This window comes from Sorex fumeus, unplaced genomic scaffold, assembly GCF_029834395.1.
Source record: "Sorex fumeus unplaced genomic scaffold, SorFum_2.1 ptg000050l, whole genome shotgun sequence".
Taxonomy (NCBI): Eukaryota; Metazoa; Chordata; class Mammalia; order Eulipotyphla; family Soricidae; genus Sorex; species Sorex fumeus.
This window is the reverse complement of record NW_026606107.1, coordinates 2,005,671-2,024,757: the sequence shown is the minus strand read 5'-3', so window position 1 is coordinate 2,024,757 and position 19,087 is coordinate 2,005,671. Positions and strand designations below refer to the sequence as shown.

The 19,087-nt window shown below is 47.0% G+C and overlaps 1 protein-coding gene across 1 annotated transcript in view; it reads left to right on the top strand.

Moving 5' to 3' along the window:
- Positions 1-19,087, top strand: part of CENPI (centromere protein I) — a 74,909-nt gene that overhangs the window by 33,454 nt on the left and 22,368 nt on the right. Inside the window, exons 9-10 of the mRNA XM_056124196.1 lie at positions 10-177; positions 322-442. Of these exons, the coding sequence (XP_055980171.1) occupies positions 10-177; positions 322-442 (289 nt within the window). The remainder of the gene's footprint in view (positions 1-9; positions 178-321; positions 443-19,087) is intronic.

Sequence of the window (19,087 nt, the reverse complement as noted above, 5' to 3'; positions counted from 1 at the left end):
TTTCTTTAGAAAAGGAAATCTCACTCATTTATACCACAGCAAAATTGCAGTAGCTGCAGTGATGAATATGGGAAAAAAAGCATGAGTCTTTCTAAACATCTTGGTAGCAAAGAACCAGTTAGAATAGAACAACTAAGAAGCTTCCCACAACTCTTACAGAACATCCATTGCTTAGAGGTATGTGACTGGGTTTACTTATATTTGCCTTTTTCCTTTGCTCTTCATGACCCTTATTTTGTTGTATATTTTTTCAGTGTTTTCCTTATTGGTCTGACATACTTTTCATATACTTACTGTTGACTGATTTTTCTGTCTTTGCAGCTGCCATCTCATATGGGTGCAGCGCTGAAGAACTCTCTGCTTCTTCACTATATTAATTGTGCCAGAGATGAGTCAATCTTACTGAGGTTCTATTATTGGTTGAGTCAAACACTGCAAGAAGGTAAAAATTAATGCTTAAATGTTGAATGAATGAGGAAGGAACATTTAATTTACAAAAGGGTTTCTTTGATTAGGATGTCAAGTCTAGAATAATCTTTCGTCTGATGTAATTGTTTCTCCCTTAATCATATATTTAGGGCCTGAGTACTTCCTTTGTAATTTTAAGGGGCAATCAAGAAAGGAAGTAAGTTGTTTAGGAAACACTGTTGGATGGCCAACAAAACTCATTTAGTGGCTCTGCTTTGATGACTATCATAAATCAAGTTCTGTTCATCCTTGTTTGTCAGGAAGTTTGCCATTTAAGCCCCCATAATCATCAAATTAATGCCCACCAAATTTAGAGGAGGCTACTTGATGAGCTAGACGGCCAAGTTATTATTTTTAAGTGGAAACAAAATTGACTTTTTAAATGAGTTTGAACTGCCCCAGTCTCTGTGCAGATTTTAAAAAACTTAGGCACTTTGCTTTGCAATACTGTGAATGGTAATTTTCCGGAACACAGTGTCGCTATATCACACCCAGAATGCTACAGGTCCTCCATCACAATCTGCTGGTCCCTTCTCTTCTTCCCCCACCCCTCGGCAAGGCAAACTCAGTTGCATAGATCAACTCTCAGGGTTTGTTCTCATTGACCGTTGCCCCCCTACTTTGTTTCTTTATACACCACATAAGAGAGAGATCATCCTGTTTTTGTTTTCCCTTTAATTCACTTTGCTCAGCATGACACATTCCAGTTCTATTCAAGCAGCAGCAAACTGCAGGATTTCATCTTTTTTTAATAGGTATCTACTCCCCAGGTTTTGGCAGGGTTGTTTGTTTTATTTGTTGTTGAATTTTGTGAGTGTTTTATTTATCTTAAAGTTTGGCTTTTTGTCAGACATACGGTATGCAGTATTTTCTTCCATTAATTAAGATGTCTTTTTGTTTCGATGATAATTTATTTTGCTGTGCAGAAGCTTTTTATTTTGATGTTGCTCAGGAGACTCTCAACACTTCTCAGCCAGACAGCCTAGTGGTTCACTGCAAGGGCCTGAGGATGCTTGGGCCCAGCAATGCTTGTGGGCCTCAGGGCCACACCTTCTCAGAGGCCTCTAGAGCTGCACTCATTGATTCTCAGGGGATCATGTGTTGCCATTTATGAAACCAGAGTTGGATGCATAAAAAGCATGTGCTTCAATCCCTGTACTGTCTCCAGCCTGCCATTTATTTATGGTTATGTTTTCTTGGCCAATGGAATCATTGAAAATATCTCTGAGACAGTGTCATAGAGAGTTATACCTTTGTTTTCCTCCAGGTATTTTATAAATTTGGGTATAATATCAAGGTCTTAATTCATTTTGAGTTAACTTTTTGATGATGTGAAGTAGAGATCTTGTCTGATTTTTTTTTTTTGTGGGAGTAGGGGGTATGTGGCTGGTAAGTTTTCACAATACCATTTGCTTTACTTAATGCGCTTAGCTCCTTTCTCAAGATTAACTGTCTGTGTATCTTAGGCTCTCAATTCTGTGACATTAATCTGGAAGTCTGCCTTTATTTTAGTACTACATGCTTTTGATTACTGTAGTGTTACAGTACAATATGAAGTTGAGGAGAGAAACACTTCCCATCTTTTTCCCCAGAATTGATTCCTGACTTTATTACTTGGGGAGCTTTATGATACTCCTTATAAGTTTTAGAATATTTCATACAGATCTTTATAAAATATCAGGGGGTGTTTTGTGGAGACTGCATTGAGTTTGTATAGTGTTTTGAATATTATGGCCATTTCAACACATATTAACCCTCCAAAACCAAAACCAAAACCATGAGTAAGGAATGTATTTTTGTGCACTTGTATTTTCTATTTTTTTAACTACCTAGGCAGTGATTAGTGCTTAAGGATTCTAGAGCCCCTCTTGGTGATTCTCAGCCAACTAGGCATGTGGTGCTGGGGATTGAACCTGGTCAGCTGACATGCAAGGCATTTGCCTTAATATCTGTGCTATCTGTGAGGCCCAATGTCTTGTTTCTCTTAAGTTCTAGCTTATTTTTAATTTGGGGGGATATAAAATGATATAAAATTTATTGAGGAAGGATACTAATTCTTAGAATAATATGGAATAAGACAGGTTCATAAGTCTTTTATATTTTTAAAAAGTGATATATAGATTTCTCTGTATAAGTCAGCTTCCTTGTTGAATCCCAGGTATTTGACTTTTTTAGACAAAATTGTGCATGGGATTTAAAATACATATTTTACTAAAACACTTTGATATACAAAGTTATTCATAATATGGTTGTTTCAGTCATAAAGTGTTGCAACACCCATCCAGCCACCACTCTGACCTTCCCTCCACCAATGTCTCGAGTTACCCTCCCAAACCCTGAACCTGCCTTTCTACCTTCCAAGTACTAACCAGACACGACCCTCCTTAGCTTCTGAAATCAGACGAGACCTGGCGTGTTCAGAGTGGTATGGTCGTAGACCCAACCTGCCATTCTGGTAGGCATTTTATACCTCCTTTTCGCATTACATTCTCCAAAATGGAGTGGCCACTTCCTTCCACTAATGTCATATTGCACCCTTTTCTGATGCCTTTGAGCTTTAGCTACCCCCCCCCCACTATGTTTCTTTATACCCTGCATATGAGTGAGATTATTCTGTGTCTGTTCCTTCCTCTGGCTAACTTCATTCAACATACTTTTCAGATCATAGCAGCAAATTGTTTGACTTCATCTTTTCTTTTTTTTTTCTTATGTCCTTTTTTATTTCTTTTTTTTAATTAGTGAAACACCATGAGGTACAGTTGTAGATTTACAATTTTTTGTGCTTGGGTTTCGATTATACAATGATCAGATAACCATCCATCCACCAATGCCCATTTTCCACCACCATGGATAATATCCCCCCCACCCCCATCCCCCCTGCCTCTGTGGGAGGGCAATCACCTGTGTTCTCTCTCTCCTTTTGGGTGTTGTGGTCTGCAAAAGAGGCATTGAGTGGCAAACATGTTCAGTCCATAGTCCACTTTCGACATGCATCTCCCCTCCTGGGAGGATGCTCCAAACACCCTTTATTTGGTGCTCCCTTCTCTATCTGAGCTGCCCTTTCCTCTAGAATGCCCGGCTGGCCACTATGCTATGGAGTAATCCTCCTGGTGCTAATCTCAGCTATTCTTGGGTTTTAATCTCATATTTTGTTACTTTATGTCCCCCAGATGAATGCAATCTTTCTATGTCTATCCCTCTCTTTCTGACTCATTTCGCTTAGCATGATACTTTCCATGTTGTGCCAATTGTATGTAAATTTCATGATTTCATCTTTTCTAACAGCTACATAGTATTCCATTGTGTAGATGTACCAAAGTTTCTTTAACCAGTCATCTGTTCTTGGGCATTCGGGTTTCTTCCAGTTTCTGGCTATTGTAAAGAGTGCTGCAATGAACAAACAAGTGCAGATGTCACTTCGACTATACATTTTTGCCTCTCTGGGATATATTCCCAGGAGTGGTATTGCTGGGTCAAATGGGAGCTCAATTTCTAATTTTTTGAGAATCGTCCATACTGTTTTCCAGAAGGGCTGAACCAGTCGACATTCCCACCAACAGTGAAGGAGTGTCCCTTTCTCGCCACATCCGCGCCAGCATCGGTTGCTTTTGTGCTTTTGAATGTGGACCAATCTCTGAGGTGTGAGATGGTATCTCATTGTGGTTTTGATCTGCATCTCCCTGATGATTAATGATGTAGAGCATTTTCTCATATGCTTTTTTGCCATTTGGATTTCTTCTTTGAGAAAGTTTCTGTTCATTTCATTGCCCCATTTTTGGATGGGGTTGGATGTTTTCTTCTTGTGGAGTTTAACCAGTATTTTGTATATCCTGGATATCAACCCCTTGTCAGATGTGTATTCGGTGAATATCCTTTCCCATTCTGTAGACTGTCTTTGTATTTTGGTCACTGTTTCTTTGGAGGTGCAGAAGCTTCTTAGTTTAAGATAGTCCCATTTATCTATCTCGGTTTTCACTTGCTCGATCAGTGGCGTGGCATCTTTGAAAATACCATTAGCTTCAATGTCATGGAGGGTTTTGCCAACTTTGTCTTCAATGTACCTTATGGATGCCAGTCTGATGTTGAGGTCTTTAATCCATTTTGATCTTACTTTTGTACATGGTGTTATGCAGAGTTCTAAGCCCATTTTTTTGCATGTAGCCATCCAGTGATGCCAGCACAATTTGTTAAAGAGGCTTTCCTTACTCCACTTCACATTACTTGCATCTTTATCAAAGATTAGATGATCATATGATTGAGGGGAGATGTCAGTGTATTCAACCCTGTTCCATTGGTCTGCAGTTCTGCCTTTATTACAGTACCATGCTGTTTTAATTATTACTGCTTTGTAGTACAGTTTGAAGTTCGGGAGGTTGATTCCTCCCATTTTCTTTTTCCCAAGAATTGCTTTAGCTATTCGTGGGGGCTTATTGTTCCATATAAATTTCAGGAGTGTTTGCTCCATTTCTTTGAAGAATGTAATGGGTATCCTTATAGGGATTGCATTGAATTTATACAATGCTTTCGGTAGTATTGCCATTTTGACAACGTTAAGTCTCCCGACCCATGAGCAGGGGATATCTTTCCATTTCCTCATGTCCTCTTTTATTTCCTGAAGTAGCGTTTTGTAGTTTTCTTTGTACAGGTCCTTTACTTCCTTAGTTAAGCTGATTCCTAGGTACTTGATTTTCTGGGGCACAATTGTGAACGGGATTGTTTTTTTCATGTTGCTTTCTTCTCTCTCACTGTTTGCGTATAGGAAAGCCACGGACTTTTGGGTATTGATTTTATAGCCTGCAACTTTGCTATACAAGTTTATTGTTTCTAGGAGTTTCTTGGTAGAGGTTTTAGGGTTCTCTAAGTATAGTATATCATCTGAGAATAGTGAGAGCTTGATTTCTAACTTTCCTACCTGGATGCCCTTAATATCTTTTTCTTGCCTAATCGCTATTGCAAGTACTTCCAGTACTATATTGAACAGCAGTGGAGATAGTGGGCATCCTTGTCTCGTCCCTGATCTTAGAGGGAAGGCTCTCAGTTTTTCCCCATTGAGGATGATGCTTGCTGTAGGCTTGTGGTAGATGGCTTTAATTATGTTGCGGAAGGTCCCCTCTATACCCATTTTGGCTAGGGTTTTCATCATAAAGGGGTCCTGGATCTTGTCAAATGCTTTCTCTGCATCTATTGATGTAATCATATGCTTTTTATCTTTTCTTTTGTTGATATGAAGGATTATGTTGATTGATTTCCGAATGTTAAACCATCCTTGCATCCCTGGGATGACTCCTACTTGGTCATGGTGTATGATCTTTTTGATGAGTAGTTGGATTCTATTTGCTAGTAGTTTGTTGAGGATCTTTGCATCTGTGTTCATCAGGGATATCGGTCTGTAATTCTCTTTCTTTGAGGTATGTCTGTCTGCTTTTGGTATCAGTGTGATATTTGCTTCGTAGAAACTGTTCGGAAGTGTTTTTGATATTTCAATTTCGTGGAAAAGCTTAAAGAGGATTGGGAGTAAGTCCTCTTTAAAGATTTGGACGAATTCACTAGTGAATCCATCCGGGCCAGGACTTTTGTTCTTGGGGATTCTTTTTATTACCGTTTCAATTTCCTTGATGGTGATAGGTCTGTTAAGGTATTCCAGGTCTTCTTAGTTCATACTTGGGAGTCTATAGGCATGTAGGAATTTATCCATTTCCTCGAGGTTTTGATGTTCCATGGCATAAAGCTTCTCAAAGTACTCCCTGAGGATCCTTTGAATTTCTGTAGTTTCTGTTGTAATGACCCTCTTTTCATTTCTGATTCGGTTTATTAGGGTTTTCTCTCTCCCTTTCTTTGTGAGTTTTGCTAGAGGCTTATCGATCTTGTTAATTTTCTCGAAGAACCAGCTCTTGGTTACATTGATCTTTCGGATTGTTATTTGGGTTTCCATCTAGTTAATCTCTGCTCTGAGTTTTATTATTTCCTTTCTCCTGTTCGGGTTGTGCTCCTTTTTTTGGTCCTTCTCCAAGCTCTTAAGCTGTGAGGTTAGGTTACTTATGTGTGCTCGCTCCTCCTTCCTGAGGAATGCTTGTAGAGCTATAAACATTCCTCTTAACACAGCTTTTGCTGTGTCCCATAAGTTTTGGTAACTCGTGTTCTCATTTTCATTCGTTTCTAGGAATCTTTTGATTTCCTCTTTGATTTCCTGTCTAAGCCACTCGTTGTTCAATACTGCACTGTTTAGTTTCCAGGTGTTTGATTTAGTTTTCTGTTTTTGTGTGTGATTTACTTCTAGTTTCAGCGCATTATGGTCTGAGAAGATTGTTGATACAGTCTCTATCTTCTTAATTTTATGGAGGCATGTTTTGTGGCTCAGCATATGGTCTATCTTGGAGAATGTTCCATGTACGCATGAGAAGAATGTGTATTCAGCTTTTTTTGGATGAAGTGTCCTGTATATATCTACTAAGTCCCTTTCTTCCATTGTTTCCCTCAGATGAAGTATGTCCTTGCTAAGCTTGAGTCTGGTTGATCTATCGAGAGGTGACAAAGCGGTGTTGAAGTCTCCCACTAGTATTGTGTTGCTCTTGATATCTTTTTCCAAATCTATGAGTAGTTGTTTTAAGTGCTTTGCTGGTCTCTCATTAGGTGCATATACATTTATTATTGTAAGTTCTTCCTGTTGTACAGATCCTTTGATCAATAACAAATGACCTTCACTGTCTCTTATGACCTTCTTCACTCTGAAATCGATGTGGTCTGATATTAGGATGGCTACCCCAGCTTTTTTATGGGAGCTGTTCGCCTGTAGGATTGTTTTCCAGCCTTTGACTCTGAGTCTGTGTTTGCTTTGACTATTGAGATGTGTTTCTTGCAGGCAGCAGAATGTTGGGTTCAATTTTCTAATCCATCCTGCCACTCTATGTCTTTTAATTGGTACATTTAGCCCATTGACATTGAGAGAGATTATTGTTATGGGATTTTGTCCCATTGTTCTGTTGAAATTTGGTGTATTTTTTTTTTTACATGTCAGTGCAATTCTTGGATTTTCTTCTTAAATTTTTAAAAAATTGTAGCATGCCTTTTTTTTTTTTAAGTTTTTTTTTTTCCCCTTTATTTTATTTTATTTTTTTAAAGTTGTAGATTTACAATTTTTTGTGCTTTGGTTTCAATTATACAATGATCAGATACCCATCCCTCCACCAGTGCCCATTTTCCACCACCATGGATAATATCCCTCCCACCCCCATCCCCCCATCCCCCCGTCTCTGTGGCAGGGCAATCCCCTGTGTTCTCTCTCTCCTTTTGGGTGTTGTGGTCTGCAAAAGAGGCATTGAGTGGCAAACATGTTCAGTCCATAGTCTACTTTCGACATGCATCTCCCCTCCTGGGAGGATCCTCCAAACATCCTTTATTTGGTGCTCCCTTCTCTATCTGAATAGCCCTTTCCTCTAGGATACCCGGCTGGCCTCTAAGTTATGGAGTAATCCTCCTGGTGCTGATCTCAGCTATTCTTGGGTATTAATCTCATACTTTGTTACTTTATATCCCCCAGATGAATGCAATCTTTCTATGTCTATCCCTCTCTTTCTGACTCATTTCGCTTAGCATGATACTTTCCATATTGTACCACTTGTATGTAAAGTTCATGACTTCATCTTTTCTAAGAGCTACATAGTACTCCATTGTGTAGATGTACCAAAGTTTCTTTAACCAGTCATCTGTTCTTGGGCATTCAGGTTTCTTCCAGTGTCTGGCTATTGTAAAGAGGGCTGCAATGAACAAACAAGTGCAGATGTCACTTCGACTATACATTTTTGCCTCTCTGGGATATATTCCCAGGAGTGGTATTGCTGGGTCAAATGGGAGCTCAATTTCTAATTTTTTGAGAATCGTCCATACTGTTTTCCAGAAGGGCTGAACCAGTCGGCATTCCCACCAACAGTGAAGGAGTGTCCCTTTCTCGCCACAACCACGCCAGCATCGGTTGCTTTTGTTCTTTTGAATGTGGGCCAGTCTCTGAGGTGTGAGATGGTATCTCATTGTGGTTTTGATCTGCATCTCCCTGATGATTAATGATGTAGAGCATTTTCTCATGTGCTTTTTTGCCATTCGGATTTCTTCTTTGAGAAAGTTTCTGTTCATTTCATTGCCCCATTTTTGGATGGGGTTGGATGTTTTCTTCTTGTGGAGTTTAACCAGTATTTTGTATATCCTGGATATCAACCCCTTTTCAGATGTGTATTCGGTGAATATCCTTTCCCATTCTGTAGACTGTCTTTGTATTTTGGTCACTGTTTCTTTGGAGGTGCAGAAGCTTCTTAGTTTAAGATAGTCCCATTTGTCTATCTCTGTTTTCACTTGCTCGGCCAGTGGCGTGGCATCTTTGAAGATACCATTAGCTTCAATGTCATGGAGGGTTTTGCCAACTTTAACTTCAATGTACCTTATGTTTTCTGGTCTGATGTTGAGGTCTTTAATCCATTTTGATCTTACTTTTGTACATGGTGTTAGGCAGAGTTCTGAGCCTATTTTTTTGCATGTAGCCGTCCAGTGATGCCAACACAATTTATTAAAGAGGCTTTCCTTACTCCACTTCACATTACTTGCACCTTTATCAAAGATTAGATGAGCATATGATTGAGGAGAGATGTCAGTGTATTCAACCCTGTTCCATTGGTCTGCAGTTCTGCCTTTGTTCCAGTACCATGCTGTTTTAATTATTACTGCTTTGTAGTACAGTTTGAAGTTCGGGAGGTTGATTCCTCCCATTTTCTTTTTCCCAAGAATTGCTTTAGCTATTCGTGGGGGCTTATTGTTCCATATAAATTTCAAGAGTGTTTGCTCCATTTCTTTGAAGAATGTCATGGGTATCCTTATAGGGATTGCATTGAATTTATACAATGCTTTCGGTAGTATTGCCATTTTGACAATGTTAAGTCTCCCGACCCATGAGCAGGGGATATCTTTCCATTTCCTCATGTCCTCTTTTATTTCCTGAAGTAGCGTTTTGTAGTTTTCTTTGTACAGGTCCTTTACTTCCTTAGTTAAGCTGATTCCTAGGTACTTGATTTTCTGGGGCACAATTGTGAATGGGATTGTTTTTTTCATGTTGCTTTCTTCTCTCTCACTGTTTGCGTATAGGAAAGCCATGGACTTTTGGGTATTGATTTTATAACCTGCAACTTTACTATACGAGTCTATTGTTTCTAAGAGTTTTTTGGTGGAAGTTATTGGGTTCTCTAAGTAGAGTATCATATCATCTGCGAATAGTGAGAGCTTGATTTCTTCCTTTTCTACCTGAATGCCCTTAATATCTTTTTCCTGCCTAATCGCTATTGCAAGTACTTCCAGTACTATATTGAACAGCAGTGAAGAGAGTGGGCATCCCTGTCTCGTCCCTGATCTTAGAGGGAAGGCTCTCAGTTTTTCCCCATTGAGGATGATGCTTGCTGTAGGCTTGTGGTAGATGGCTTTAATTATGTTGAGGAAGGTCCCCTCTATACCCATTTTGGCTAGGGTTTTCATCATAAAGGGGTGCTGGATCTTATCAAATGCTTTCTCTGCATCTATTGATATGATCATATGCTTTTTATCTTTTCTTTTGTTGATATGGTGGATTATGTTGATTGATTTCCGAATGTTGAACCATCCTTGCATCCCTGGGATGAATCCTACTTGGTCATGGTGTATGATCTTTTTGATGAGTAGTTGGATTCTATTTGCTAGTAGTTTGTTGAGGATCTTTGCATCTGTGTTCATCAGGGATATCGGCCTGTAATTCTCTTTCTTTGTGGTATCTCTGTCTGCTTTTGGTATCAGTGTGATATTTGCTTCGTAGAAACTGTTTGGAAGTGTTTTTGATATTTCAATTTCGTGGAAAAGCTTAAAGAGTATTGGGAGACTCTCTGGAAAGAAAGATGGCGGCCGCACGGGAGCCTTGTGGAAAGCGGGTTTGAGCCGGGCTCGGGGAAGCGGCGGGGACCTCATGGGAAGGGGGGCTTTGTGGGCCGTCCCCCACGCCCCACCGAGGTCGCCGGCTGCCCCCCACGAGCGGCTCTCCGGCACGGCCACGGCCCCGGAGGCACAAGGACTTAGCACAGAGAACCAGCCGCTTGGAGCAGAAAAGCAAATGGACTTGTGTTGATGCGCGCCACCAAGCCTGCCCGGAGGGGGAAGGGCGTTGACCGGCCCGCCCGCTCCTCTCTGGAAAGAAAGATGGCGGCCGCACGGGAGCCTTGTGGAAAGCGGGTTTGAGCCGGGCTCGGGGAAGCGGCGGGGACCTCATGGGAAGGGGGGCTTTGTGGGCCGTCCCCCACGCCCCACCGAGGTCGCCGGCTGCCCCCCACGAGCGGCTCTCCGGCACGGCCACGGCCCCGGAGGCACAAGGACTTAGCACAGAGAACCAGCCGCTTGGAGCAGAAAAGCAAATGGACTTGTGTTGATGCGCGCCACCAAGCCTGCCCGGAGGGGGAAGGGCGTTGACCGGCCCGCCCGCTCCTCTCTGGAAAGAAAGATGGCGGCCGCACGGGAGCCTTGTGGAAAGCGGGTTTGAGCCGGGCTCGGGGAAGCGGCGGGGACCTCATGGGAAGGGGGGCTTTGTGGGCCGTCCCCCACGCCCCACCGAGGTCGCCGGCTGCCCCCCACGAGCGGCTCTCCGGCACGGCCACGGCCCCGGAGGCACAAGGACTTAGCACAGAGAACCAGCCGCTTGGAGCAGAAAAGCAAATGGACTTGTGTTGATGCGCGCCACCAAGCCTGCCCGGAGGGGGAAGGGCGTTGACCGGCCCGCCCGCTCCTCTCTGGAAAGAAAGATGGCGGCCGCACGGGAGCCTTGTGGAAAGCGGGTTTGAGCCGGGCTCGGGGAAGCGGCGGGGACCTCATGGGAAGGGGGGCTTTGTGGGCCGTCCCCCACGCCCCACCGAGGTCGCCGGCTGCCCCCCACGAGCGGCTCTCCGGCACGGCCACGGCCCCGGAGGCACAAGGACTTAGCACAGAGAACCAGCCGCTTGGAGCAGAAAAGCAAATGGACTTGTGTTGATGCGCGCCACCAAGCCTGCCCGGAGGGGGAAGGGCGTTGACCGGCCCGCCCGCTCCTCTCTGGAAAGAAAGATGGCGGCCGCACGGGAGCCTTGTGGAAAGCGGGTTTGAGCCGGGCTCGGGGAAGCGGCGGGGACCTCATGGGAAGGGGGGCTTTGTGGGCCGTCCCCCACGCCCCACCGAGGTCGCCGGCTGCCCCCCACGAGCGGCTCTCCGGCACGGCCACGGCCCCGGAGGCACAAGGACTTAGCACAGAGAACCAGCCGCTTGGAGCAGAAAAGCAAATGGACTTGTGTTGATGCGCGCCACCAAGCCTGCCCGGAGGGGGAAGGGCGTTGACCGGCCCGCCCGCTCCTCTCTGGAAAGAAAGATGGCGGCCGCACGGGAGCCTTGTGGAAAGCGGGTTTGAGCCGGGCTCGGGGAAGCGGCGGGGACCTCATGGGAAGGGGGGCTTTGTGGGCCGTCCCCCACGCCCCACCGAGGTCGCCGGCTGCCCCCCACGAGCGGCTCTCCGGCACGGCCACGGCCCCGGAGGCACAAGGACTTAGCACAGAGAACCAGCCGCTTGGAGCAGAAAAGCAAATGGACTTGTGTTGATGCGCGCCACCAAGCCTGCCCGGAGGGGGAAGGGCGTTGACCGGCCCGCCCGCTCCTCTCTGGAAAGAAAGATGGCGGCCGCACGGGAGCCTTGTGGAAAGCGGGTTTGAGCCGGGCTCGGGGAAGCGGCGGGGACCTCATGGGAAGGGGGGCTTTGTGGGCCGTCCCCCACGCCCCACCGAGGTCGCCGGCTGCCCCCCACGAGCGGCTCTCCGGCACGGCCACGGCCCCGGAGGCACAAGGACTTAGCACAGAGAACCAGCCGCTTGGAGCAGAAAAGCAAATGGACTTGTGTTGATGCGCGCCACCAAGCCTGCCCGGAGGGGGAAGGGCGTTGACCGGCCCGCCCGCTCCTCTCTGGAAAGAAAGATGGCGGCCGCACGGGAGCCTTGTGGAAAGCGGGTTTGAGCCGGGCTCGGGGAAGCGGCGGGGACCTCATGGGAAGGGGGGCTTTGTGGGCCGTCCCCCACGCCCCACCGAGGTCGCCGGCTGCCCCCCACGAGCGGCTCTCCGGCACGGCCACGGCCCCGGAGGCACAAGGACTTAGCACAGAGAACCAGCCGCTTGGAGCAGAAAAGCAAATGGACTTGTGTTGATGCGCGCCACCAAGCCTGCCCGGAGGGGGAAGGGCGTTGACCGGCCCGCCCGCTCCTCTCTGGAAAGAAAGATGGCGGCCGCACGGGAGCCTTGTGGAAAGCGGGTTTGAGCCGGGCTCGGGGAAGCGGCGGGGACCTCATGGGAAGGGGGGCTTTGTGGGCCGTCCCCCACGCCCCACCGAGGTCGCCGGCTGCCCCCCACGAGCGGCTCTCCGGCACGGCCACGGCCCCGGAGGCACAAGGACTTAGCACAGAGAACCAGCCGCTTGGAGCAGAAAAGCAAATGGACTTGTGTTGATGCGCGCCACCAAGCCTGCCCGGAGGGGGAAGGGCGTTGACCGGCCCGCCCGCTCCTCTCTGGAAAGAAAGATGGCGGCCGCACGGGAGCCTTGTGGAAAGCGGGTTTGAGCCGGGCTCGGGGAAGCGGCGGGGACCTCATGGGAAGGGGGGCTTTGTGGGCCGTCCCCCACGCCCCACCGAGGTCGCCGGCTGCCCCCCACGAGCGGCTCTCCGGCACGGCCACGGCCCCGGAGGCACAAGGACTTAGCACAGAGAACCAGCCGCTTGGAGCAGAAAAGCAAATGGACTTGTGTTGATGCGCGCCACCAAGCCTGCCCGGAGGGGGAAGGGCGTTGACCGGCCCGCCCGCTCCTCTCTGGAAAGAAAGATGGCGGCCGCACGGGAGCCTTGTGGAAAGCGGGTTTGAGCCGGGCTCGGGGAAGCGGCGGGGACCTCATGGGAAGGGGGGCTTTGTGGGCCGTCCCCCACGCCCCACCGAGGTCGCCGGCTGCCCCCCACGAGCGGCTCTCCGGCACGGCCACGGCCCCGGAGGCACAAGGACTTAGCACAGAGAACCAGCCGCTTGGAGCAGAAAAGCAAATGGACTTGTGTTGATGCGCGCCACCAAGCCTGCCCGGAGGGGGAAGGGCGTTGACCGGCCCGCCCGCTCCTCTCTGGAAAGAAAGATGGCGGCCGCACGGGAGCCTTGTGGAAAGCGGGTTTGAGCCGGGCTCGGGGAAGCGGCGGGGACCTCATGGGAAGGGGGGCTTTGTGGGCCGTCCCCCACGCCCCACCGAGGTCGCCGGCTGCCCCCCACGAGCGGCTCTCCGGCACGGCCACGGCCCCGGAGGCACAAGGACTTAGCACAGAGAACCAGCCGCTTGGAGCAGAAAAGCAAATGGACTTGTGTTGATGCGCGCCACCAAGCCTGCCCGGAGGGGGAAGGGCGTTGACCGGCCCGCCCGCTCCTCTCTGGAAAGAAAGATGGCGGCCGCACGGGAGCCTTGTGGAAAGCGGGTTTGAGCCGGGCTCGGGGAAGCGGCGGGGACCTCATGGGAAGGGGGGCTTTGTGGGCCGTCCCCCACGCCCCACCGAGGTCGCCGGCTGCCCCCCACGAGCGGCTCTCCGGCACGGCCACGGCCCCGGAGGCACAAGGACTTAGCACAGAGAACCAGCCGCTTGGAGCAGAAAAGCAAATGGACTTGTGTTGATGCGCGCCACCAAGCCTGCCCGGAGGGGGAAGGGCGTTGACCGGCCCGCCCGCTCCTCTCTGGAAAGAAAGATGGCGGCCGCACGGGAGCCTTGTGGAAAGCGGGTTTGAGCCGGGCTCGGGGAAGCGGCGGGGACCTCATGGGAAGGGGGGCTTTGTGGGCCGTCCCCCACGCCCCACCGAGGTCGCCGGCTGCCCCCCACGAGCGGCTCTCCGGCACGGCCACGGCCCCGGAGGCACAAGGACTTAGCACAGAGAACCAGCCGCTTGGAGCAGAAAAGCAAATGGACTTGTGTTGATGCGCGCCACCAAGCCTGCCCGGAGGGGGAAGGGCGTTGACCGGCCCGCCCGCTCCTCTCTGGAAAGAAAGATGGCGGCCGCACGGGAGCCTTGTGGAAAGCGGGTTTGAGCCGGGCTCGGGGAAGCGGCGGGGACCTCATGGGAAGGGGGGCTTTGTGGGCCGTCCCCCACGCCCCACCGAGGTCGCCGGCTGCCCCCCACGAGCGGCTCTCCGGCACGGCCACGGCCCCGGAGGCACAAGGACTTAGCACAGAGAACCAGCCGCTTGGAGCAGAAAAGCAAATGGACTTGTGTTGATGCGCGCCACCAAGCCTGCCCGGAGGGGGAAGGGCGTTGACCGGCCCGCCCGCTCCTCTCTGGAAAGAAAGATGGCGGCCGCACGGGAGCCTTGTGGAAAGCGGGTTTGAGCCGGGCTCGGGGAAGCGGCGGGGACCTCATGGGAAGGGGGGCTTTGTGGGCCGTCCCCCACGCCCCACCGAGGTCGCCGGCTGCCCCCCACGAGCGGCTCTCCGGCACGGCCACGACTCCAGGGCACAGAAATCAATCTCTTAACTAGGTAACTTTTAATAGAAATTCTTCCAGGGTCAATAAGTAAAATAGCAGAAATTCAAAACCGCGCGGCCGCTATCGCGGCCGCGCGACATCATTTTATTCTTAAACCAAGTTCTAGAAAGCAAATCATTTCACAACGCTGTTTCAGCATGTCTGATGGGGGGGGGGGTGGGTCGTAAACTCTAAACAATAATTGTGCATCTTCTATCGAAATAATCTATCTAGTCAAAGTAGATAGAGTATTAACTAGAACTCATCTGCCTCATAAGAATTGGGAGGGGTGGGAGGTGGGGGTCTATTGGGGTTCGGGGTTAAAAATGAGTATTGGTAAAGGGAAATGTGTTCGGTATCTACATGACTGAGACCTAAACCCGAAAGCTCTGTAACTTTTCCCACAGTGATTCAATAAATAAATAAATTATAAAAAAAAAAAAAAGAGTATTGGGAGTAAGTCCTCTTTAAAGATTTGGAAGAATTCACTAGTGAATCCATCCGGGCCAGGACTTTTGTGCTTGGGGAGACTTTTTATTACCATTTCAATTTCCTTGATGGTGATAGGTCTGTTCAGGTATTCCAGGTCTTCTTGGTTCAGCCTTGGGAGTCTGTAGGAGTCTAGGAATTTATCCATTTCCTCGAGGTTTTGATGTTCCGTGGCATAAAGCTTCTCAAAGTACTCCCTGAGGATCCTCTGAATTTCTGTGGTTTCTGTTGTAATGACCCCCTTTTCATTTCTGATTCGGTTTATTAGGGTTTTCTCTCTCCCTTTCTTTGTGAGTTTTGCTAGAGGCTTATCGATCTTGTTAATTTTCTCAAAGAACCAGCTCTTGGTTTCATTGATCTTTCGGATTGTTTTTTGGGTTTCCATCTAGTTAATCTCTGCTCTGAGTTTTATTATTTCCTTTCTCCTGTTCGGGTTGTGCTCCTTTTTTTGGTCCTTCTCCAAGCTCTTAAGCTGTGAGGTTAGGTTACTTATGTGTGCTCGCTCCTCCTTCCTGAGGAATGCTTGTAGAGCTATAAACTTTCCTCTTAACACAGCCTTTGCTGTGTCCCATAAGTTTTGGTAACTCGTGTTCTCATTTTCATTCGTTTCTAGGAATCTTTTGATTTCCTCTTTGATTTCCTGTCTAATCCACTCGTTGTTCAATAGTGCACTGTTTAATTTCCAGGTGTTTGATTTAGTTTTCTGTTTTTGTGTGTGATTTACTTCTAATTTCAGCGCATTATGGTCTGAGAAGATTGTTGATACAATCTCTACCTTCTTAATTTTATGGAGGCATGTTTTGTGGCTCAGCATGTGGTCTATCTTGGAGAATGTTCCATGTACGCTTGAGAAGAATGTGTATTCAGCTTTTTGTGGATGAAGTGTCCTGTATATATCTACTAAGTCCCTTTCTTCCATTGTTTCCCTCAAATGAAGTATGTCCTTGCTAAGCTTGAGTCTGGTTGATCTATCAAGAGGTGACAAAGCAGTGTTGAAGTCTCCCACTAGTATTGTGTTGCTATTGATGTCTTTTTCCAAATCTATGAGTAGTTGTTTTAAGTACTTTGCTGGTCTCTCATTAGGTGCATATACATTTATTATTGTAAGTTCTTCCTGTTGTACAGATCCTCTGATCAATAAGTAATGGCCTTCACTGTCTCTTATGACCTTCCTCACTCTGAAATCAATGTGGTCTGATATAAGGATGGCTACCCCAGCTTTTTTATGGGAGCTGTTTGCCTGTAGGATTGTTTTCCAGCCTTTGACTCTGAGTCTGTGTTTGCTTTGACTATTGAGATGCGTTTCTTGCAGGCAGCAGAATGTTGGGTTCAATTTTCTAATCCATCCTGCCACTCTATGTCTTTTAATTGGTGCGTTTAGCCCATTGACATTGAGAGAGATTATTGTTATGGGATTTTGTCCCATTGTTATGTTAAAATTGGGTGTATTTGAGGAGCCTTTCTTGCCTTAAAGTAGCCCATTTAGTTGTTCTTGTAACCATGGTTTTGAGTCTATGAAGTTCCTGAGCTGTTGTTTGTCTGTGAAACTGTGTGTTGTTCCTTCTATTATGAATGAGAGTCTCGCTGGGTAAAGTATTTTTGGGGAGGCATTTATTTCATTGATTTTTTTCACTATGTCCCACCACTGTTTTCGGGCCATGAGGGTTTCATCAGAAAAATCAGCTGTGAATTTTAAGGATGCTCCTTTGTAAGAGATTTCTTTCTTCGATCTTGCTGCTTTCAGAATTTTGTCTCTGTCTAAGGTTTTGGTCATTTTGTTCAGAATGTGTCTTGGGGTATTTTTATTCGGATTTCTTCTAGCTGGTACCCTTCGGGCCTCCTGAATGTGGTCACAAGTTTTTTTCAGCTCTGGAAACGTTGTAGCAATGATGTCTTTGACAGTTTCTTCTTCATCAAGGTTTTCTTTCTGTCCCTCTGGGACTCCAATAATTCTTATGTTATCCCTCTTGGCTTCGTCACGATCTTCTCTTGTCATCTGTTTCCGAATTGTGAGTCTCTTTTCCATTTTCTGCTCTTTCCTGGAGAGTCTCTGAACTTGATCTTCAATCTCACTGATTCTGTTCTCAGCAGCTCTTACTCTGCTCCTGAGGCCTTCCACTGAGTTTTTCAGTTCGCCTACCAGATTTTTCAGATCTGTCATTTCCGATTGCATTTTCCTCATTTCTGCCTTCAAATTCTATTGTCTTCTATTGGCATTGCTTTCCATTGTTTCTTTTAGTTCCCTAAGCATCCTAAGTAGCTCCCTTCTGAATTCCTTGTCAGAGAGGTTGTCTAACACTACAGTACTGTTGGTGTCATCTGGGCTAGACTCTTCAATAAGAAAGTTTGGTGGGCTTTTGCGTTGCTTTACCATTGTGATAAGTGTGGTTTCGTCCTTCACGTTCACTGTTACTAATCTGCTTGATATGCAGTGTGATTTAAGATAGGCTAATGAGTTATTGGCTACTGTGTTTCTAGTGGCAGAGCTAAACTAGAGAAGTTTCCATCTAAGAAGGTAGCTTATGGTTCCTATGGCATATGTAGTGGGAAAATATTTCGCGGCCGCATTAGCGGCCGCGGCTCTGGAAAGAGTCCCTGGCACTGGGCAGTAGTTGGGAACATCTCCTGGTTGGAATGAGTAGCCGTTCAGCTTTGTTGCCCAGAGCTGGGCCTCCGTGCCCATCCCGCCAAATCAGGGGAGAAAACCGGCTTTCTAGGAGATGGAGCTAGCTGCGCATGCCCAGACAGGGTCCCAGGCCCTTGGGGGCGGGCTGTACCTGGTTGGAATAGAAGCCGTTCAGCTTTGTTGCCCAGAGCTGGGCCTCCGTGCCTGTCCCGCGCAGATCAGGGGAGAAAAAACGACTTCATCTTTTCTTACTCCTTTGCTTACATGTACCATAGTTTCTTTATCCATTCGTCTGTTCTTGGACATTTGGGTTTTTCCCATATTTTTCTGTTGTGAATTCTGTTGCAATAAACATAAGAGTGCAGGTGTCTTTTGTGCATCGTGTTGACCCTTTGGCTATATTGCAAGAAGTGTAATTGCTGGGTTATATGGAAGCTGAATTCTGATGAGTTTTTTTGCTTGTTTGTTTGAGGAATGTCTATATTGTTTTCCCAAAAGGCTGAGCCAATCACCATTCTCACAGCAGTGAATGAGCATTCCTTCCCCCCGCCTCCCATATATGCCAATACTGGTTGCTGTTGTGTGCCAGTCTATCTAGAATGAGGCGGTAGTTCATTGTTCTTTTGATTTACATTTTTCTGATTATTAGTGATGCAGAGCATTTTTTGGGGGTCACACCTGGCTATGCACAGCGGTTACTCCTGGCTCTGCAATCAGGAATTACTCCTGGCGGTTCTCAGGGGACCTTATGGAATGCTGGGACTCGAACCTGGGTAGGGCGCGTGCAAGGCATATGCCCTATCTGCTGTGCTATTGCTCCAGTCCCAATGCAGAGCATTTTTAATGTGCCTTTTGGCCATTTGTATTTGTTGTTTATCCATGGAGCTCCATATCATTCCTTCAAATCTGAATGAAAGTCTGGCTGCATAAAGTATTCTTTGTGAGGCATTCATTACA